Here is a 23,270-nt window from a genome sequence, read left to right as displayed (position 1 = left end):
TCCCCCGTGAAGTCCAACTTTGAGGTATTTTTAGAACTGCCACGTTGAAAATGCCGGTCATTACGCATGCTCAGAACTGGGCGATGACGATGGGTTTTCCTTCAATGGCGACCATCACATTTGTGGAATTCGCACTAGGAAGAGTAAAATTTACGCAATGTTTTGTACTTTAGGTAGACACTTTCTGATGAGTCTTTTACTCTTTTGACTAGATTAACGATTTTTGTCATATTTTAGCTATAAGTGCGTCGTGTAAATGTCAGAAAATATTAATGAAATACGTAAAATTGCACCTTTCTTTGGATTGGCAGTTGGGGTTTTAACGCTGGTTCATTGACAACTCGACAACTCATCAGACATCAAGCTGTTTCATCATCATCAGACAAAATGGCGAATCAACCACCACACGCCCAGGGCCAGGCGATGAAAATGCCCGGCACTGGCCCACCACAAAATTTTGCGAGCGGTATGGGACCACCAACTTCAAGTGAGTCTCCCTCTCCTTAAATGTGTAATATCTTGGTAAAGTTAAACATGTTAAACATGATTAAAAAAAAAACTAGGCTTAGGTCTAATTTCTACCTCCATGGTCTAACTTGAACAGTTGAAAGGGATTTAGGCCTACATGATTTAGGCCATTGTTAAATTTCCAACGCCATAAACATGATGAACATGATGAACTATCCTGAGTAGCGAGTTAAACTTTGAATAAACTCTTGTCGTGCTTGTTCACATAGTTCTGTAATTTTAGGCCGTAGCTGTTGTTACAGCAGCCGTAACACATCTCCCATTTTTTATCATTACAGCACTGCAGTTGTGCAAGCACGCCAACTTAAGCGCAAATTTCGGACTTGTTTCCCTTAAAAAAATCCTCCAAAGCCTCCGATGAGAAAAGAAAAAAGATTCCTGCTTAGGCCTATAGACCTACAATTAGAAACCAACATAAAAAAAAACATTTATTGTATAAAACATGAAATTTAGGCCAAAAAAAATAAAATGGTCCAAGCTCAGATTTGAACTCACACAGCAGTGGTTCCAAACCTTCCACTCGACCACTCGGCCACAAGCATTCAGCAGGTAATTTTAGAATATAAAAAACGTCGTGATGATCAGCTACGTCATCGCACTTGTGCAGTTCAGTGCCGTAACGATAGAAAATGGGAGATGCGTTATGGCTACCGTAACGATAGCCACTTCGTTAATTTTAAATTCATGTGAACATAGGCCTACATGTAACAATTTGAATTCTCCAGCATAAATAAAGACACTGTCAGTGAGTGTCACTGTTGCAACGAAGTATACCCCATGATTCAGGGCAAGCTTTTGCCTTGTGCTTTGTCCTGTTCCGTAAGACTAAGAGATGCCATGCACCAATTCTTCGCCTATGGGCCTTTGTAAGCCTATGCTGTTTTCACCGGATAAGAAGAGCACAAACAGGATTTTTTTTTCTTCTTTGAATTTTTGACTGTTTAGAGTTTTTACAGGAAAGAAAAGTCCAGCAGAATAGTGCTTTGGAACTGCCACCAGCTTGGCCTACATGTACATGTAAACATCCACTGCTAAAATTCTTGTTTAAAATCTAAACAGGGCCGCCTTTGCAGCAACCAGGACCACCACCCCCAGGGGGTTACAATCCTAGATATCAGTCTGGAATTAACCAAGGACTGCCCCCCACTGCCAATGGTGCTCACTCGGGCAATCCATCAACATATGGAGGACCGTTCCGTAGCCCCATGCCCCCAGTAGGTAATGCCAGAATGCAGGATGGTCCCCCGGCTGGTGCCCTGCCTCCCCAATTGAGCGGGGCATATGCACCAAGACCAATGGCACCACCAACAATGCCGAACTCGAACCAGGTAGGACCCCCACCCACATCCAGAGGAGCACCCTCAAGTGACTTCTCCGCACACCCAGGAGTGAACAGTCCATATGCAAAACCAGGGGAGACTCCTCCCATACACGGCACGGGCAACCCGCCCTCATCACTACCCCTACAAAACCAGTACTCTGGCACCCAGCAAGTGAACTCCTTTCCCGGACAGTCGGGTCCCCCTTCAAGGACCAGCTTCTCCGGTCTCCCGACAGGAGCAACTTCTGGATCTGCCCCTGGGCCGTCTGTGCCCAGGCCCGCATCAACTGGCCCCGGGCCCTATGGTCGACAGCCACCACAAGCTGCAACTCCTGGTTCAGTGGATTCTCCATCAACTCCCGATGTGCCAGGGATGGAGAGAAGTTTAAATTCCTCAGGTGAGTTGGATGGGGTGAGATTGCCCAAAAGCGATCTCAAGCTTAGGAGTGGGCAGTGTTGCATGTACGTGCTACTCTGTTCACCAATGGCTTTGTGTTGCCATTCAGTTCTGTATACTCATAAACCACTCATGCTTCACGTTGAAGAAAACTGACCAGTTTTAGGGAAAGTCTCTTGATGTCCACTCGTAAGATTTTCCATGTGGATGCATGTGCATCATAGGCAAAGAGTTAAATCTGTTTTGGAGTTGAGGCCTAAAACAAATGCTCAATACCGAAGCGTTGAAATTCTTTCACATACATGTAGTTTTATTTTGTCAAATCGACCAGTAATCAGTACACATTACCTTAGTGGCAGAGTTGAACAGAGCTTTGTAAATCATACGACAGCGACCAGTTATGTTTTTCAAAACATACGTGTACGTACATGTACATGTGTGCACAGATCCAAGCTTAATACATTTAGTAATTTATCCTCTCTAAATGTGCTTAGCTTATTTTTATGCTCAAACGTTTCATTATTTTGCCCATTTTTTGCTGAATCTGCATGACTGAAAGCATGTCATTATCTCTTTGTATCTTGAACAAAGCATTTTGTTTTGCCATCTAATTCATTTATAAACCTCAATCATTTTTAATTTGTGGATAAATCTTCCCATTCTGAACATACTAACTATGTGCACTTTTGTTGATTACCCAATTGTAAATTATACCATTTAAAAATCTGACCAAATGTAAACCCTGGAATACATTGTATACCAATCAATGTCATTCATATTTTAATGGATCATGTACGAGGAGCAACATGTATGCACACCCCTTTTGAATCATGAGTTTACGCATTCATTCGCAAACAGCTCTTGGGGGTGAATGGAAAATGTACAGTTGATGAAGTGAAAATGTCGAATTTCAGAGCCGTACTTTCCTATTCATGTATTCAGTGTAAAAAAATACCCTAACCCTCTCAAAACCTTCATAGTGTTCAAGGAATTTTTGTCTAAATAGAAAAAGATTCCGCCCGGCCACTGTTACTTTACATCTACATGTACTGTATGTGGGGCTTGATTCCCTTTGAAAGTGTAAATTCAAAGAATGTACATGTACGGGTGATTTTTTGCACGGTGGAGGATTTTATTTAGGATTCAGGGAGAGGTCCCCTTCATAAACAGTTGAAGTTATTCAATGAGGGTTGTAATATGTCTTTGTAAATTTCTGTTATGGTTTGATGCTGCAATAAGTCTGCCTGTGCACTCCAAGTTATTTTCACCTGCAAGTCATTAACCATTATTTTTTTCACGTTTTCCCCTGTTTACTCACATGCATCCGATTCCCTTCCCCCTTCTTAAACTTTACCGTCCGTGTGGCTGCATGGCTCGTTTCTCCTGTCCACCCATGGCCAATTTCCACCCCCATCCAATCGACACACTTTGGGATTTAAAAAAAAAAACACAATGCAAAAAGGGGAGGGCCTACAGGTACCGAAGTACCCCTCCATGATACGGTCGCCCTCCACGGGATCATTGGGCTCGCTGCCGATGCCCAAATTTCATCTGCAGTCAGCCTCCCCAACCGCCGAGCTGGCAAGCAATTCGCCAGGGGATTCAGGTACTGATAAGACCTTCCAATTTACCCTGTTCTGCTGCTAAACTGGAATGTTGCTGCATGCCACTGGACCTTCCGCCTCAACTTTCTGCGACTTGAACGCGATCTGCAGGGTTCTTGGCAGTGTTGACCACTGCACCACGCTCAGGCCTAGAATTACAGGGTACATAATGTGAGAGATCTACGTGTAGACTGTGTATGTCTCTAATGATTGGATTTTGACCACAGGCCCCACTAAAATACATGTACAACCTTCCTTCCAACTGCTTGTTGGAATGGGTCATTCCATGAGGTTGGGGCACAATTTGTGATGGTGTCAATTGTTACATGGGTTCCGTAAAAATGAACAGCTATTTCCCTGCATGTGGATTCCCAATTGACATTGTTATACATCTTGCAAGGCTGAATACAAAGGTGTGTGTTATTTTTACGGAGTAAATGACCAACTCTACAGGTCATGACAGACGGTAAAAGTTACCCACATGTATGTAACAAGGACACCGTCGCAAATTGTGTCCCAATCTCATGGTTGACCCAATTAGGTAATTTGCTTTTGGCATGCAGGCTGTGACAGGTACATCATTTGTGCAGTGCTCAAGCCGTTTTTTTTTTCTTCTTTAGAAGATTAAAAGGGAGAGTTGGTGATACATACATGTAATTCAAATTTCTGTGCTTTACTTTTTTCAACTTCGTGAATAGTAAGGAAGTTTGGGCCTGTGCCCTTTTCAAAAGAGAAACCACCTCTCTACCATGGTCTCACCATACCCAGAACATAATTCCAGGCCTGTAGTTCTGCTTTGTCTCTTTTAACCTGCTTTGTTTTGTGTTCTTTTTCTTTCTGGGTTTCTTTTCTGTTGTAGTAAGCCTTTTGCGAGTTGAATTTGAATAAAATCTGATATACTGAGTTCTTTAAATTCACATGAGCATAGCAATTTCAATTAACCAGACTATAAATACACTGTTGCTATAAATCATGATTCAGGGCAAGCTTTTGCTTAGTTACATAAGACACACCTCGCACCAATACACTGTTTTCAATGGATAAGAAGGGCACAAAGGAACCCGTCTATTTCAGAGATGGTGGTCGCTAAGCAGAAGCTTGCCCTGAATCATGGGGTATAGCAATAGTGTATTTAGGCTGGGAGATTCCGATTATGTTTATGTGCAATCAGATAACTCAGTGTACCAGATTTTATTCCAAATTTAACTTGCAAAAGGCTTATTATATCCGTAGCTTTAAAGGGGTAGATGCTTTTGACTTGCAGTGATTCAAGAAGAGGCTTTGCATAATGGTGGCCGGATTAACAACACATCATGTACATGTAAATCATCACTCTTGTGCAGTAAACCCTTCCCTCAACTTCACATGGTCTGTCATTTCACAGTCATTAATATTCAAATGTAAAATTCATGAAAAGAAATGGAATTTTGCTTTTGTTTTAAACAAGAAAAATTGCACTGTGGAGGCTTGTTTCAAGCAGATTCAAATGAAAAGCGACAGAAATCTTACAATTCAAAAAGTAAATTATTCATTAAACAATTTAAAAGGAATAGAAATTTTCAACAGGCAAGAAGTATTGGTCATCTCTTAAATGGAGATACTCCAAGATGTGAGAAGCTATTATAGTGATTATAATGTACAATTTTGTGCGTTATCGTGACTGATTTTGCATATGGTTTGTTCATCAACAATCTGCCGGTCGGTCAGTATGACCGAATATTCGGATTTTTGATTGAACTGAAGGTCAAATATTAAAATAGTGAATTATTCCAATTGACACAGCCCTAATACCCATTAACTACTTGTGATAAACTACCAACTGTATAAAAATAAAATCAAAATGCTACTATTAACATGTCAAGTAGAAATCTGACACCTCTCTTGATGCCATTTTGTTTTTGTGACTTGCTGGTGTTGGTACTCCTGTTCTGAAGTGTTATCTTTCATTACATCATGGTCCATTTTGCATGATAGCCTTGCTTGAGTTTGTTTGTTGTTGGGTGTTTTTTTGCAGCTTCCTATCTAGATAAACATCCAGGGCAGTGATGTGTTACAAATTGTGGTTTCCTGTTTCTTTCTGTAAATCTTCATGGGCACCAGTGAATGTTCAGTAGACACATGTACAGGACACTGAACAAGTTTGCATTGAACAATAAGGTGCATGTACAGTACTTGTGTGCATACATCCATGCACTTTTATCATCAGGCAAACTTGAATTCTCCATTTGGATTGATCGATCCATAGCAACAAACGGTGCGACATATAACTGTGTGGCACAGTCCGTGTCAAACCCTGCGTAATGCGCTGTTCTAAATTCACGCAATGTGCTAATTTTACACAAAAGCAAAACACACAAATGTAAAACAGACATACGTCATGTGCATAATGATATACTTCTCAGCATACAGTAAAATTTAATTATCCTTAAAAAAAATCATGGTATAACCTGAATGTAAGCCATGGAAAGAAATTGGCATTCACAAATGCAGTACTTAGCTAGATGTAATTTAAACCATGCTACAGTTTGTAGTCATGAAATATTTAGATTTCTGAGCACTTTGTGTCTCTAATTTCAACTTCTGTTGAAAGATTTATCAAATATATACTCACTTTCTAGAAATTCAATGTCATGACAAATGACAAGTAAAGGCTTGTCAGATTGTGATGAGCGTACCAAAGTTATGGGCATTAATGCCGTCCCAATTGTTTTCTAAAATGTACTTTCTAAATGAGGTATATTAATACTGCATGAAAATCAATATTCATTCAGGCCACAGAAAAAGTAGGATACGCATTATACCTGAACATGTCCGTGATTAGTGCTGAACCAGCAGCCGAGTGTTGAAAGGCTTCAGCCTGTTTGGCTGCGGCAGTTGTTTCCTCAGCATTTCGCCTATAACAAGTCCTTTCACAAGCCCCTTCACAAGTCCAGTCACAAGTCCCTTCACAAGGCCAGTCACAAGTCCCTTCACAAGGCCAGTCACAAGTCCCTTCACAAGGCCAGTCACAAGTCCCTTCAAAAGGCCAGTCATAAGTAACAGGGTGAACAATGACAAAAGAATGCTTTTGTCACAGGTCATTTGAATGGCTTAAGACTGAATGACTTGTGATGGACTTACATACATGTATTAACTTGAAGGGACTTGTGATGACTCGAATACAACACTCGTACACTGTCCGAAACGTTGAGTTCCTCACGGTTCTTTTTCAGAACCATACAGACTCACAAAGAGATCGTATCCTTGCATGGTGCTACCACAAGCTTTCCACCTTAGTTGTCTGTCACCGTGAATAGCTTCAAATCCCATATATGAAATGTGTAGCTTTGCTAAATGTTTCTCCCAACTCAGGGTTCAAATATACACCTGTACATGTAGCTGTAGCTCTTTGCCCCTGCTGACTTGCAAATCATGCTGTTCAGAACTTTATGTTCATCCATCGGTAATTCTTGATTTGTCTGATAAATAGGCATCAAATCTAAAAGTCCTTGGGTTTCTGCATTTTGTCATCAGATTTCATAATTAGTATCAGATGTCGACGTGATTTTGTAACATTTTTATGTATTTTTTCTTCTGTCTGAAACAAAATGAAATTTGACCCCATATCAATGTGTGTATTGTATTACTTCACATTAGCATGGGGTCAGTGTACTGATAGATACATGGAATACTTATTTCTCCATGATGGTATGTGGACAATACATGCACTTGTACATCCTTAATGGGAATAAACAGAATAGCGTGTGGTTTTATCATGTTTATGGGTGGATTTTATGGATGATTGAATCCATATATAAGGGTAGATGCACTTGTTGGGTTGGATTTTCTATGGAATTATCAGTTTTTTATCTGACATGAAATATGCATTCTCTCCATGTCTGAAATCTTGATTGGCTGAATGTCAGGATAGGAAGCAGTGGCCGAAAGCTGCTCTCAGCATTTGGATAATTCCGGTAAAAAGTGGCAGCCTTCACGGAGCAATTTGACTAATGCCAGGGGGGCAGATGGTTATTCCAGAATGCAGCTCAGAGCAAACCAGTACGCACAAGGTCCATGCATTGCTGGATCGCGTTGCAGATCTGCAGCCTGTTGCCATCCTCATTGCATTTAATACATGATGTAGCAGTGTGCCCTGAGATCAAGAGACAGTAACTGGGATTCTTGGCTGCGTCTGCAATAAACGTGTAATATTTCCTCTCACACTCTCAAGCTGTCATTTGAAATTGGTACGTGTTGTTAACTTGTCATGATTGGAGGTTTTGTTTTTCTTTTGATTTCTTTTTGGACCCATGTCCAGGTCCACCTTCTGCAAGGTCATCTGCAGCGCCCTCACCAGTTCCCTCACAGAGATACGATGCCTTGGAAGGTGGAACACCATACACTCCCAATTATCATCAAGGTAGTGACTGACAGCTCCCTTTACAATAGGTTTTTTTTTCTAAATGGTTGACTTATATGACCCATCGTGTTGAGTCCAGACTGTTCCAACAAGGTTTGGCAGCTACCTGTTACGTCAGTCAGATGTGCAGAATTGCCTTATGACAGGTTTTGACGTCATCCTGGTTATGGTTCATGGTTGGGAAAGTTTTGGAATAAACTAATAAGCATCTGTGGACACTTGTTCAAGGTATTAGTTAATTGAATATAACTGAACTGCAGAGAGGGCCAAACATCTGGTTCTTTAACCTGTGCTGAATCCATCTGACAAAATTGTGCGCATGCTTACCACACCAGTCAGGCATGATAAAACAGGTGATCCGTTCCTGTCTGTGAAGCTGATTTTCTAAATGGTGGGAACTGGTAATTTAATGACAAAATGTTAATTAGAGAATTGGAGCTACATGTAATTTGATAAAAAGCAATGTAGAGAAAAAAGTACTGGCTGCTTGTCGACAATTTCCCTGGGGAGGGGGGGAGTCTAGGTAGCTGTTTTGCACAGAGGAATGGTATTTAAATAATAGGAGAAAGTCTCCGATGAAGAAATTTGATCTTTGTTTTCTTGTTTATTTAATGTCTTTTCCTGTGGTGAAATTTATCCTCTTGGACTCCCGGATGTTCATTTCAACCTAGTAATCAAGACTGGTACCGAAGGCATATTGTTTCATGCATATTTGTTGTTTGGTTGTTCTTTCCAGGCCCTCCAACACCAGGAAGTCAGTACGGAGGGGCGCAGCTACCCTTTTCTCCTCTGGCAGGTCCTCCAAGGGCCGGAATCCCATCAGGTGGACACCCGCTAGCCCCCCAAATGGGTGGTCCCCCAACAGGTGGCCCCCCAGGAGGTGGTCCCCCAACAGGTGGCCCCTCAATGGGTGGTCCCCCAACAGGTGGCCCCCCAGTAGGTGGTCCCCCAACAAGTCGTTCCCCAGTGGTTGGTCCCCCAACAAGTCGTCCCCCAGTAGGTGGTCCCCCAATGAGTGGTCCCCCAACCAGTGGTCCCCAAATGGGCAGTCTACAGCGGAGTGGTATTCCAACTACTGGCCCACCAACCAGTAGTCCCCTAGGGGGTGGTCCCCCAACCAGTGGTCCCTCAGTGGGTGAACAACACCCTCCTGCTTCTGCAGGGATCACCGGTCCGAGGCAGTACCCACAGCAAAGCGGGTACACACACCCGCCCCAGCCAGGCCAGTACCAGCAGCCGTCCACCTTTGCGGGGCAGGTTGGTATGGCCCAACCGAAGCCGCCCTTACAGGGCATGGGCAAGCCCATGCAGCAGATGGGGGTCATGCCACAGCCGAATGGGGGTCAAGCGCGGATGGCTACAAACAGCATAATGCAGCAACCGGTAAGTTAGCAAGGCTGATCCTTGGAATTCTCATGATAGAATCTTTAAAAAAAAATTATATCTTTCATCCAGCAGACATGACCCCATACCATGCAATGCGTCCTTAAATTTTAACCCTCCCAGATCCTGCAAAATCCGCTAAAATCCTTTAAAATTCCAGCAACATATGCCCCATTTTGATTGCATCAGAAATCATGACTCGAGTTTATTCCTGTCGCAGGGCCCGCAGCCGAGCATGAATAGCCTCAGTGCGTCCATGAATAATCTAAGGGTCCAGCAGGGTGAGACCATGCCCATCAACCTACTGCAGCAGAGGCACATTGTGGAGCCCACGCCAGTGGAGCCACCCAAGACTAGACTGAACCCGGAGTACAGCAAGTTGCAGGTCGACCCGGAGTAAGTGGACTTTCTGTTCAGCACTGAGATTTTTGGTACCACACAGAATGGGATGTGTGGGAGAATTTACCAGTGCCAACCCGAAGAGAGGATTTGATCAGAACTTTAGTTAAAATTTCACAAACGTTGTGCCAAAACATGAGCAAGACAGTGCAAAATTTGTGAAGGCCTTTTTGCAGAAAAAAATTGGTAGCACTGGAAAACTGCTTTAGTGGTCGAAAGGGCTTTGTATCCGCTTTTGTTACTGTTGCAAGTCAAACAAGTTACTAGATCTGACAACACCGTTTGTCTCTTGTTGCCTCCTGCAGCATCTTCCGTTCCACACTGAACGCTCTTCCCCAGACCCAAAGCCTGCTGCAGAAGTCACGACTGCCATTAGGACTCATCATACATCCCTTCCGGGACCTTTCAGTGAGTACTTCACCAGGCTACAACTTCCTAAAGATGGTGGCCTCTCCTGTCAAACAATAAATGTCTTTGTTCGTGTAAGTCTCATCTGCAGGAGTGTTACAAGTATTAACTCCAAGATCTTACACGACCATCAGTTTCTAAATTCCACATCCTTGAAGTAGTTCTCCCCTGGATGCTCTAGGGGAGCGTTCAGTTGGCATAGGGTTGTCTTTTGTAGCCACTCATAACTCGAACCTCCGCTCTTCGTGCTTTCCAGCATTTGCCTGTGATCCAGTCCAGTGTCATCGTGAGATGTCGCTCGTGTCGCACCTATATCAACCCCTTTGTCACCATTATTGAGCAGCGACGCTGGAAGTGCAACCTCTGCTATAGGATAAACGAACGTGAGTGCAGCACACAGCCGCCTTCCAACATCAAAGTTGTCTCAAAGAAGAGTTGTTGACATGCTTGATTTAAGTAGCAGTGCGCAGTAGTGTCTTGAAACGCCGCAGTGAAATGCCACTTAGAGCACCAGCACTTGTAATCTTGTTGCATTTTCTGGTGTCATGTTACACTGCATTATGCGTTGCATTCCGGAGAAGTTAAATTTTTAAAAAAGACTCCTTTTAGACATGCAGGATGACTTGTTATTGCTTCCTCACAGATGAGAAAACATCACATTTCTTATTTCTGCTTCAATTTTCCAGTACCAGAGGAGTTCACCTATGACCCAGTGTCTAAGACCTATGGCGCTCCGGAGAGGAGGCCGGAAATCAAGTCCTCTACCATTGAGTTCATTGCGCCCTCAGAGTACATGGTGAGCAATTCGGGAACCCATGAATACGCATAGAAATCTAATTAATAAGCATTATTTTTTTTTTTTATTTGAAGAGAGAAACATGAAAAAAATGAGTCTGAAGGTTTGAGCAGAGGTGCACAAAAGAGGCAACTATTGTGCCAAAACGTAATTGGAAAAATTGACGACAGTAGTCAGAATAGTGCTGCATAAAAGAAGTGAAAGAAAAATGTAGAAGTTGTAGACATTTCCAAACATTAGTGACAAATTCATTAATTCAACATTATAGGTTGGAAAACCTCTGACAACTTCGCATATTTCCAGAATTTCTCTCTTTTTTGGACTATAGCGGCTGCTAAAGATTTCTCAAATAGTCTGAGTCTCTTGATCCAGGAATCAGATGATTACTCATTGGGCCCCCCCCACCCATTTCTTCCTCCTTTCACCAGTTGAGGCCCCCACAGCCGGCCGTCTACCTCTTTGTCATCGACGTCTCCTTCAGCGCCGTGGAGTCGGGCTACCTGTCGGTGGCCTGCCAGGGCCTCCTTGACTGCCTGGAGCGCATGCCCGGCGACGCGCGCACCATGATCGGCTTCATCACGTTTGACAGCACCTTGCACTTCTACAGTCTGCAGGAGGGCTTGTCTCGGCCCCAGATGCTGGTGGTGTCGGACATCGACGGTGAGTTACAGAGCTACAGTTTCTCCGACGAGCATTTGAGGTCATCTTAGCCCTTTTATGTGTGCCATTATCATTTGAAAAACTCATTTTCCAGTCTTGAGTTCGGCGTAGAATTTGCCTCCATTTGTTCCTGGCCCGTCAGGTCCGTGTCTGTCTTCCAACGCCAAGCTACTCCAAATCCCTGTGACACTTGAGGTTTGATAACGCTATGTTCACATTACTTCATTGGTCGTTTCACACCTTGACGTATCATGGATAGTTGCTGCACCTCGAACTGTCGTATTGTGTGTACAAAGTCTAGGGATGGTACGTCACTTTGTGGTGAAACCGATGACTTGCTGCAAATGGGAAAACAAGATGCACTTTATGGAAGCTGCTGGTTGGACCAGCCGGAATGATTGTGTTGAGGCTGAATTCTTTTGCGATCCTTATGTCTAGAAGGAGGTCGTTATTTCACTGGTTGGTTTTTCCCTTTGCTTCCAGATATCTTTCTTCCCTGCCCCAATGACTTGCTGGTGAATGTCCACGAAAACAAAGAGGTATGCAAGATTTCAAAACAAACAAGAGTTTCTTTTCAAATGATAACATCCCATTATTTATCCGTACCTTTTCCCTTAATGATCTTTTTAAAGCTAACGTGACGGATTGTTTTTCTCAACAGCCTTTGTTAATGAGATAAATGAAGTTTAACTGTTTGATGAATGACACTGCTGGTTTGATGGGTTCCACAGGTTAATCCCTGAGATCCGAAGCATTTGTTTATTTTTTTTTTCTCACAGTTGGTGCAAGAGCTCCTCAACCAGCTGCCATCCATGTTTGCCGGCAACAAAATCACGCAGACAGCACTGGGACCAGCGCTGCAAGCAGCTCTCAAACTCATGGTGAGAACCTAGGATCCGTTTCAGTCTTCTTGGGGGGAGTGGCTCAAATCTCAGAAATCTCTCTCCATTCTGTTTCCTCTGGAAAATAGAGTATTTTGGATGAGATGCCATAACTGCGGTGGCGCTGCACCCCCACATGCCGTGAGGGAAACACTCCTCGAGAGAGATGCCAGATTACCCCTGCAAAACCTGATCAAAGTATTTTAATGACATTTCATGATGGTCGCTGGTTGTAACTTACTCAGAAAGCCTAAGAATTAAGATCAACAAAGCATTCCACCAGTAGCCTCTCATGCTATCTTAAAGATGAACCGTGCAAACTAATAAAACATCCAACAAGGCAGTGCTTTATCTGAGTTAGAGCCTCCAAACTTTGAAACCCTCTTGGGGAGTGGGGACAGCATGGTATTCTTTAGCTTGATAAATGCATGCATTTGGTAAATTCACGGCACCCCATCGGTTGAAGAGGCATGTAATGCATACCACCAGAACGTGTGCATTACCTAGTCATTCATGAACCAGCAAAGATCAGTTCCGACCAAAGGAGCCACCACTGCTAAGAAAACAGCGCCCTCTCTTGGTCCTCCTCGAGGCTCATAACAAAGTGGCGTCTGCATCTCCAGCCGGAGGAACTTGTTCCCTGTGTAGCAAGCATGAACGCAAAAAACACTCACTTTGTAAGACATGTTATTGACAGAGAATTTCCAGTGAGAATGATTTGTCACATGGCAAAGAGCAGAGCTTGCTTTCTTTTGGCCGTGCTGCAGTCACTTTTACGCTAAAATTTCACAACTTTTTTGCACATTCGCACGAAAAACAGCCGTCGCTCTGCCTTACTTGCACAGGCCAACCAGCACACACACGCATCGTGTATTCTTGCTGAGCTCGTGGGTCATCCTGTAATTTCCAGGTTTGCAAGTGTGGCATTTTTGTGTCTGCGCTACACCTGACCTGTGTAATTTGGCATGGAGATACATGAAGCGGGGAATTTGATTTTAAACTGTTTTTGTTTTCACTCTTGGAAATGAAAGGGATGTTTTCTGAACTCACAACGTCTTTTGTCAGATGTGACAGGGGCACTACAAAAATTTGACACCAATTTATAGAATGATGCCCATGTGAGTGGCTATGGCACCATCTCTGCAGTTCCTGGAGAGAATCTCAAACCATCACGCTGTCGATTCCAGTTGCGTAATTTTATCATTTTCATTTCTTTTCTCCCTAGAGTCCGACCGGAGGGCGTGTCACCGTTTTCCAGTCGGGGCTACCATCCCTGGGCCAGGGAGCACTCAAATCCAGGGAGGATCCGAACCAAAGAGCTTCATCCAAGGTGAGTCTTGGATAACTGCTGGAACCATCTCAACAAAGCTCCTATTTGGCATGGTTGGCCATATTGAATTGAAAGTGAGGTTAACTCTTTTTTTTATTTTGGCACCTGAGAGCAAAGATGAAAGCTCTGAAATAAAGCTTCATTACAAAATTTAAAATTTATAATTAATTATATTTAAATGATTAAAGCCACACTGAAGAAAAACGAATGTGAGGCTTGGAACCCAAAATAGTCTGCAAACCACCCCATTAACAGATCATATGGAATAAGATAACTCCTGAAAACACGATCAAAAATGGCTTCCCAGGAATAAGGTTTATTAAAACTTTTGTTCCTAAGCTAGGAAATCAATTAAATTTCTCATTTCAGAATCGGGGTTTCAGCTAGTTTGGTGTCAAATAAATGCCGCTGCACCCCTCTTGCCCAAGCCAAGTCCAAAATACCATCCCTCTGTTCTAGGGTCGTAGAAAGTGCAAAATTTCCGAGCGTAGCATTTTGAAAAAAGGGTATTAAAAGTCCCCAGTGCAAAGCCCATTGCATTGGTCTCCTGTAATAACTGTGCCTTGGTGACTTGCATTTGTGGCAGAGTGTTGCCAATCTGGGACCGGCAGTAGACTTCTACAAGAAGCTGTCCCTGGACTTCTCGGCCCAGCAGATTGCCTGCGACATGTTCCTCTTCAGCACCCAGTATACTGATGTGGCCACCTTAGGTAAGAGCTTGTCTGATCATTTGTGTCTGTCGCACTGTGTTTCTAAAGTCAGTAAAATTTCATGCATTTGAAAGCATTCTAAATGCCAGAATTTCGTGGAAACTGTGAGCACAGACATTGTTCGGGAAAAATAGGTCACTAACCTAAGTGCTGAGATGCATATTGCTTTATAACTGATGCTCTCGTAATATTGGCTTAGCTTTTTAATTGGCGTCCTAGATTTTCTGCCAAGAAGCTCTATAAAAGTGATGTGCAGGTATTAGATTTTTGAAAATTTTTAATGGTTACTAGGTTTGTTGTGTGTCTTGAATTATCTGGAAACCTGAATAATTGCTGTCATGGTAACCCTTTTTTTCTTGCCCTGTAGCCGGAGTGGCCAAGTTTTCTGGTGGCAGTCTCTGCTATTACCCAGGATTCCACAGCACTCAGAACCTCGTGGAAGTGGAGCGGTTCACCAACGACTTCCAGCGATACCTCACAAGGAAGATCGGCTTTGAGGCCGTCATGAGAGTAAGATGCACAAAAGGTGAGTAGAAAAGAAAGACAACTTCCAGGAACGTTACCTGTTGATCGCAATCAACATACCGTCTTTTTACCCCAAATATCTCTGCTTAGTCAAAGATATGCCAGGATAACTGGTTTACCTTCTCCTGAAATAAGATAACCTGTTAAGCATCATGATTTTCTTTATTGTGAAGATTTTTGCGCAGTTAAGCAGAGCTGTGAATTGGTTCACGGGCCACTCTCAGGGAACTGCTAAACCATGAATCTTGTTGTGTCCAAAATACTCGGCTATGGCTTGAAAGGACACACAACTCTATGGGAAGAGGCTGCAGCCACAGCCGTAGACTCTTGCATAATTCCAAGCCACAGTCAATCAGTTTTGAACACAGTCTAAGCACCGTTTTCAGCTCCGTTCTTCCATGAAACTAGGCCCAGTTATCCAAAGACTGACGACGGCAAAGTGAATTGGGGATTGTCATCATCCTCCAGCAATTCGAGGACGTTTTTTTCACCCTCATTTTTTTGGCAGGCCTGAGCATTCACACATTCCACGGCAACTTCTTTGTGCGGTCGACGGACCTCCTGTCATTACCCAACATCAACCCGGACGCTGGCTTTGCCATGCAGGTCAGCATAGAGGAGTCGCTCCATGATTCGCCGGTGGCTGCATTCCAGGCTGCTCTCCTCTACACAAGCAGCAAAGGTAATTCCATTCAATTTTGGATGAAGCGATGAATGCATTTGAAAGTGAGGCAGTTGGATCTTCTTAATTTTTACACTTGGATAGGGACCATCACAAGTTCACATACCTAAGAAAATCAAGTGTCAAGCAATATGGATGGCATTGGACTTTTTTCGTGAACTATTCAGGGGAAAGGCGGATCCGTGTTCACACCATGTGCCTGCCAGTGACCAATCAGCTGTCAGAGATCATGGCGGGGGCAGACCAGCAGGCCATCATAGCCTTGCTCACAAGAATGGGTAAGTGGTCAAACATTGTCAGTCTGCATTTAAAAGATCAGTGGACATTAGTGGTGTATTTCTTGTTTAACAGCTTTTCTTTGTGTACATCATGCCCAATTTTGTGCACATTCAAATGAAAAGTTCATGTGCACATCCTGTGCCATGTATGAATGAGTTACTGCATGCACACAGTGCAAGCCTGATTACTGTCATGAGATACAGCCTCACAGTACTACCAACTCTATCAAGGAGTTCCTATTTTTTGTCTTGTTGGGATATATTCAGCTGTGGACAAATCGCTGACGTCGACGATGTCCGATGCCCGTGATGCACTTGTCAACGTGTGTGTAGACTCCCTCTCAGCGTTCAAGGCTACGTTACCCAGCGGGCAGACTGTCGGCACACTCATGTGTCCCAAGTCACTACGCATGCTGCCCCTGTACACACTGGCCGCTCTGAAAAACGTAAGAGTGATTGTTTTTTGTTTTCATACATACAGGTTGTTTATTCAGCACCTCAGACAAAACACAATTTCTCTCATTGGAGGATTGCCCTCCACTTTGGTCAGTTTCACCCAATCACATTACCGCTTACACGCCCTACAGAATGCCTTCCGTCTGGGGACCAGTACCAGGCTTGATGAGCGGGTGTACTCCATGGAGATGTTTAAGTGCCAGCCCTTGCATTACGTCATGCTGAAGTTACACCCCAACCTGTACCCTGTACACGGCATGTCTGATGAGGTAGGTCAGATGTTGTGTCGTCTGTAACCCAAACGCTTTTCTGAGATTGAAAAGCCAGTCTTTTACCTAACTCTGTGCAGGGTCTTGTGCCAGCAAATCTGCTGTCTCTCCCCCCCCCCCCCGCCCGATAAGTAATTTTTTTTAATTGAGAAAAAGTTTAGCCTAGCCATTGTTTCTTGCATAAGGCTCAATGTCTGATGAAAGTTCTAGTACAGAGACTACCATTGGTGTCCTGCACAGTGGAAGATTAGTGGAGTTAAGGGAGTAAAGTTTGTAGAACTTGAGGTTTCTTAAGGTGTAACTCTCAGGATCTGATCACCTCTGGTCAAAGAAGACACGGCAGAATTTTCAATATTCAAAAACATCTGACTCAGTAGAAGTGGAGTCCACGCCACAAGTCCTTCATTTTTCTTTCTTTTAGCATTACTTACTGTGCAGGATGCCATGTTTGCCAAACAGCAAATTGTATATCCCGGTTTGTTACCCTGACTTTTTGATGCAGGGCTCCATCCTGGTCAATGACCAGTCAGTCCCCCAGCCACCCTTGCTTGGCCTGTCCTCAGAGTATGTCAGTCGCAACGGTGCCTACCTGATGGATTGTGGTGACGCCTTGTATCTCTTCATCAATCGGGATGTGTCCATAGCCTTCTGTATGGAGGTCCTGGACGTGCCCAACTTTCGTTCCATTCCCGAGGGCATGGTGAGTTTCTGTTGTAATAAGATTTCAAATACAGGAGAAGTGAAGTTTCTTTTCCGCATCCTCCGTGTCATATCTTAATAATACTCAACCTCTTCCTCTGTCCCACAAAAATTGTTCTTAACCCCTTCGTACCGGGAGACGTCCACAGCTGCGGCTTTGTGTGAGGATTAGTGCATACCACACATACATTCTATTCACCATGCGACTGCTGGTTCAATGGGGCCCGCTGCTGGACAGAGCTTTGCATACCGCAGCCCAGCAGTCACGGTCAAAAGAATCCCGGGGTTAAGTGAATTTTATGAAAGTTTGGAAAAACTGCAATTATGCAAGGTAACTGCCACAGCACAGGTGCTTGGTGAACTTCATAGCATTGGTGCTGCATGACCTTCGAGGCATAGGTGCTGGGTGACCTTGATAGCACAGGTGCTTGGTGACCCCTGTAGCGTAGGTGCTGCATGACCTTCGAGGCATTGGTGCTGGATAACCTTAATAGTGTACTGTAGGTGCCTGGTGACCTTCACAGCAAAGCTGTTCAGCATATTTGCATCAGTTTCATCAGCTTGATGGACCGTCGTGTCTTTGTTCATTATTTCACTGTCTCAGACGGAGTTACCAGAGCTCGCAAACCCTGCCTCCGAGAGACTGCGGACGTTCATCCTGTGGCTTCTAGACAAGCGGGCCTACGCTGCACCCCTGCATATCATAAGGTAGGATGACTTCTCTTTTCTCCGATCACTCACTTTCCCAACAGCTTTAGTTCTTGAGACTTTTTTTTGGTGAGGACACCGTCTTTATACACAAGGAAGGTCATTCGAATTGTATTTATTATTGTAAAGTTGCACCAGTATTGCAGTAATTCAGGGTGTGTTTACACTGAGTGTGAGTGTAAACGCAATTTGTGTTGCCCTGGCAACCATTCCCCATGTAAATTTCCCAAAAGCCGGCACGGCCAAGCAGCCCTTGCTCAGAAATGTTTTCTCAGAGAGCAAAGTTTCGGATCAAAATTGAACCAAAAGACTTTTAAACTGGACACTGGCTACCCTTCATTGACACCTCAGCAACAACAGCATCGTCAGGCGTCTGGAAAAGCATGGACAACCTTGAACATTTGAACAAGAGTGGTCTTCAAGATGCTCCATACCAGATAGATGTCCGCGAGTTGTCATTTCAAATAGCCTAGAAAAAGTGGACATTGTAAAAGTATACATTGATCCATCCATCCATTTCCGCAGTTTTAAGTCAGGCTAGTTTGATTATTGTGACTGACATCGCTGGCTCCAGTGTGATCAGGGAAGGACTGACGTGACTAAGTGGCTTCGCGTGCGTGGGTGATTCTATAAATTTGGAGTCCAGTGTTGTCCCGCTCAGTTGACACGGTGCTGTAATTTTAGAGCCTTTTAATGCTCTGCGGAGATGGAGGGAGCCGTGAGTTGTTGTGAAGGTCAGGTGGATGAGAGAGGGGAAGTGATGTACCATCAAAGGGAAAAGGGCCATTAAAGACCTGCCTGGATCTTAAGTCAATCCTGTAATCTGTCGTTTCCTTCATCAAGACCCTTGGCAAACAAACATGTGTTTCCTAATCCAGCGGCCAGAACAGTCTCTGAATGAGCAGTTAACTCACGACGTAATTTTTTTTTTGCCTACTTTACTGTATGAAAGCCAAATCTGTCGACTTGAATTCTGTGAACTTTCAAAGATCAATTCAAACCTGCCCATCTGGTGTCGTCATCGCATTATGATAAGCTGCAGCTGCTGTCAAAGTCGTTTTCTGTTTCCTTTGCATGGGCTCCAGGTGTCGCACACACTTCCCACTCTGCATTAAGAAGTCAAGTCCAGAGCGTCAAGAAACATCCCAGAATTCTGTTTAATCGCTCAAACTTGAATGACACACATCCTGAAGCAACAGGAGGGGATTTGTGGGTATCGAGTCCCACCCCCTGCCAATTTGTTTTGGCAAGATGAATTTACTTCGTGTGCTTTTCTTTTGTTTTGCTATATTTTTTGGTTTTGTTTTGATGTTTGCTTTATCTTTAGTTACATCTTTGATCTTAAATTTTTTTAAATTTTCTGCAATAAATGGGAACGCCATTGTTTTTGTCAACTTTTTTTTTTTAGTTTTCTCCCTATGGTTTTTCTTTTTTTTCCTATTCTTGGAGGTGGTGAAGGGCTCACTCCCATTTAACTGTTCCTTTTTTATTCAAGCTCGGGTAGAGAGGGGTCAGTGGCAATGGTGAGATGAGATTTGACAGGTTCTCTTTTCTGTGTCACAATCTCATATAGGGAGGACAGCAAAAAGCGAGTGCTTTTCTTGCGGCACCTGGTTCAGGACCGGTCGGAGTCATCGATGTCATATTATGAGTTCCTCCAACACCTCCAGAAGGAGATCAAGTAGAGCGAGGAAGCCTTCCACCGTGCCTGGAGACAGGCTGTCCTCGATTTTGCTGTGATGTAGGGGGGGTCCTCAATGGCCTGGCGGTGAGGGAGGGCGGAATTGTCACATCTGACTTGTTAAAAGTGCCCTTCCCCCTGCCCCAACACTCTGAGGTGTCAGTCACAGTGAGTGAAAATGTTGCAAAAATGTCGGGTAAATAAGGCTTTGGCCGATTCACTTCCTGGAAATAAGGAGACAAACGGCTTCAGTGAATCTGCATGGTTGATTGGGGTGGCAGAACGCCAGCAAGTTATTTGGATGCAAATTAAAATCTGACAGAATGTGATTCCCCCTTCCCCAGTGAATCTGCATGGTTGATTGGGGTGGCAGAACGCCAGCAAGTTATTTGGATGCAAAGTAGAATGTGATTCCCCTTCCCCTTCCGCTTTCCTTAGAGATTGGGAATGTCTTCACTGACTCTGAACACAAATGAAATAATGTAATGTTTCGACGGCCTTACTCAGATTTAAACATGAATATTCATTTGCACAGTTGGCTGACTGTTTTAAGCACGTTGGTGGAGGCAAATGTGTACACGCACAACTTGTTTGGTTCATCGCCGGTGCCACAGACAGAAAAGAAGCTCCGACACAAACTATAAACAGGCTTCTACAGAGGAGATATGCAAGGGAAAATAGGAGTAGTGTCTGGACGGGAACTGTTGCACTTCATATGAAATGACTTGGAATCCTCTACGTATACATGGAGTCGGTACCCAAGTCTGGTATAGTAAGGCCTCTTCTCCTGCTGTCCAAAGTCAGTGCCATTGTCCAAAGTCAGCAGGAGAACATAATTACCTCCCCAGCGCATGTGGTTTTCCTCTCATTCTGCACCACCGATGTTTCTCATCTTGTCACGAGTTATAAAAGAGACAGAATGCAGTGTTTCTAGCCTGGGATTTGTTCCTCAAAATCCACTTTAAATTGGAGTATCATTTTCTGGTACATGAGAGTCAGCGCGCTTGACATTCTGAGAAAAAAAATCTGCTCTTGGTTATTTTTCTTCAACGCAGCAGGCCTGCAATAAATAGAAAGATCTCCCCAACCAGAGTTATTCATTTAATTGAATGCCAGTGCAAAATCTCTACCTGTGCTTGAAATCAATCAAAATTGAAGTGCAAAAATTTGCCAAATTGGTTGAATCTGCAGACTCGTCCATTTCAAAATATCATTTTGTTGTCGCAAGATTTTCACATGAAAATCATCATTATAAAACAAAGCTAGAAATATAGTATAGCATAGCTTCCCCTAAAACTCCATGTGCAGTGATTCGGGTCCGGCAATTTGTGTGCTGTGGAGCCTGAGGAGTTTTACAAACAGCATTTCATCAAGGACAGATCCAAAAATCCAACCTTTGAAGGCTAAACTTGCTTTACAGAGGGACCCAAAATGTGGAGGTCTGGTTTTTTAACCTTTTATGACCTCACTGAGAGGTGAGGGTACATGTGTTTATTTTTTTGGGCTTTTTGTGTGTTTGTTTGGTATGCATCCGGAAGAAAAGGAAATGAAATGCATGGCCTTTTTCGGGGCGGGGGGCAATGGCCCCGTTTGCTGTCCCCCCCCGTCCGCCCTTGGGTGCCATTGCCTGACTTTTGAAGTTGAATGAATGTTAAGTGCTCCAGCCCTATAGAACTGATATTGGTGGTCTCCATCATTCAGAAATCCCTCTTAAGAATTGTGTCATCAGTCAGTCCGAAGCTAGAAGAACATGAAAAGACTTTATCTGATGTAAGATGATCTTCCCAAGGTGATCATTTCGCTTGCAGTTGTTGGCTATGCTGCCCGCTGTGTTCAGACTTTCTGAATGTGTTCACTCAGTGCCATTGGTTATTTACTGTATGCTTTCAAAGATTTGCCAGAAGGAAAGAGGTGTCCCCGCCCCCGGATCATGCCCCGAAAGACAACAGTTTTCTTAATACGTACAACTATATATTCAAATCTTTCGGTGTATTATATGTGCATTTCGTGATATATACTACTCAAAAAATGTTAACGACCACTTTTTTCGTAACTTGTAATTTTTCTCCAAGCAATGAGTAGGGTCTAGTTCTTTCATCTTTTGTTGTCTAGATGGTGTTCTCACTGGAATAAAAAATTAAAACATTGTTTCAAAACATCAAATGCTCATTTTCTGCAGTGAAATATCTCATTAAAAAGTATACACAAAATAAAAAGTGGTCCTTAACTTTTTTGAATCGTGTACAATTCTTGCAGCTACTGGCGTCTCGCACACAAAAGATTAATGCTTGGGGAGTAAAGTGACTTGGTTGTCCGATTGTTTTGTGAGCTTCGTTTCTGTAAAGGTACCTCTATTCTGATTTGGGAAATTTTTGTTTTCATTTTCAACTCGGTCTTAAAGTTTACTGATAATGTATATGTGCAATTGTCTCAAATTGTTGGCAAAGAATTCCTGCGCAGTTTCTTCGCATAAGGCACACCGTAGTTCGTAAACATTACTGATTTGGACCCTGAGAAATTAGTCTATTGAGTACTTTGAAGCACGGTGGTTGCAACATCAAAAAAATGACATAACAATGTATGTGTTTTACGGTTAGTTCAGTGGAAACTTAAGTTTTGTTACAGTTTGTCAGAGATTGTAAAATTACTTTTGCAATACCAACCAACTATTGTAGGGGGAGAAAGATTATTTATTAAAGCATGACATCTGATGTACTGTAATTATCGATATGGCTTTGGCACGTATTACGGTACAATATTGACACACTGGTAACTAACTACCCACATTTATGCGTACTTGCGACGTGTAAAATTTGTGCAAGTTTTTACATAGTCCGTGCAGCCTACACATTCGCCTTTGTAACGCAGTCTTAACAATGTAGCACACCTTTGTTCAGTGAAAATCAGACTTGAAGCTTACCAATTGAATTTTGCATTTGTGGCACCCATTTATGGGTGGTTTTCCCCCCCAAAAAGTCCAGGCAGCTTTGGGGTTAATTGAGATAACTTAAGCATGATAATGTTTTAATTATGTATTACCTATATCATTGTCAACATGAGTTCGGTGAATAAAATCAACTTGACTATGAATATGTAGACATCTTGGACTTTAGCACTTTGCACTTATACCATGATTATACGATGTGTACCTGCGCG

General features: G+C 43.2%; 1 protein-coding gene across 2 annotated transcripts; it reads left to right on the top strand.

Annotated features, from left to right (window-relative positions):
• Positions 1-25: 25 nt before the first annotated feature.
• On the top strand, positions 26-23,212 carry LOC110973983 (protein transport protein Sec24A-like). Of its 2 annotated transcripts, XM_022225260.2 has the most exons (23): positions 26-173; positions 312-487; positions 1,588-2,247; positions 3,709-3,852; positions 8,148-8,249; positions 8,986-9,632; positions 9,853-10,028; positions 10,337-10,439; positions 10,696-10,822; positions 11,126-11,235; positions 11,664-11,895; positions 12,379-12,434; positions 12,675-12,776; positions 14,002-14,106; positions 14,693-14,816; positions 15,184-15,342; positions 15,850-16,023; positions 16,191-16,301; positions 16,569-16,747; positions 16,889-17,026; positions 17,529-17,726; positions 18,330-18,433; positions 20,007-23,212. In XM_022225260.2, the coding sequence occupies exons 2-23, from the start codon at positions 388-390 to the stop codon at positions 20,116-20,118; spliced, it is 3,963 nt and encodes a 1,320-aa protein (XP_022080952.2). In that variant the 5' UTR covers positions 26-173; positions 312-387; the 3' UTR covers positions 20,119-23,212. The 2 variants fall into 2 exon arrangements, with proteins under 2 accessions (XP_022080952.2, XP_022080960.2); XM_022225268.2 differs by lacking the exon at positions 3,709-3,852.
• The last annotated feature ends 58 nt before the right edge of the window (positions 23,213-23,270 follow it).

The sequence above is a fragment of the Acanthaster planci genome, linkage group LG19 (genome assembly GCF_054643075.1).
Source record: "Acanthaster planci isolate LZ-2023a linkage group LG19, COTS_SCS, whole genome shotgun sequence".
In the NCBI taxonomy this organism is placed as follows: Eukaryota; Metazoa; Echinodermata; class Asteroidea; order Valvatida; family Acanthasteridae; genus Acanthaster; species Acanthaster planci.
The sequence above is the reverse complement of the archived record's forward strand: the minus strand, read 5'-3'. Positions and strand labels throughout refer to the sequence as shown.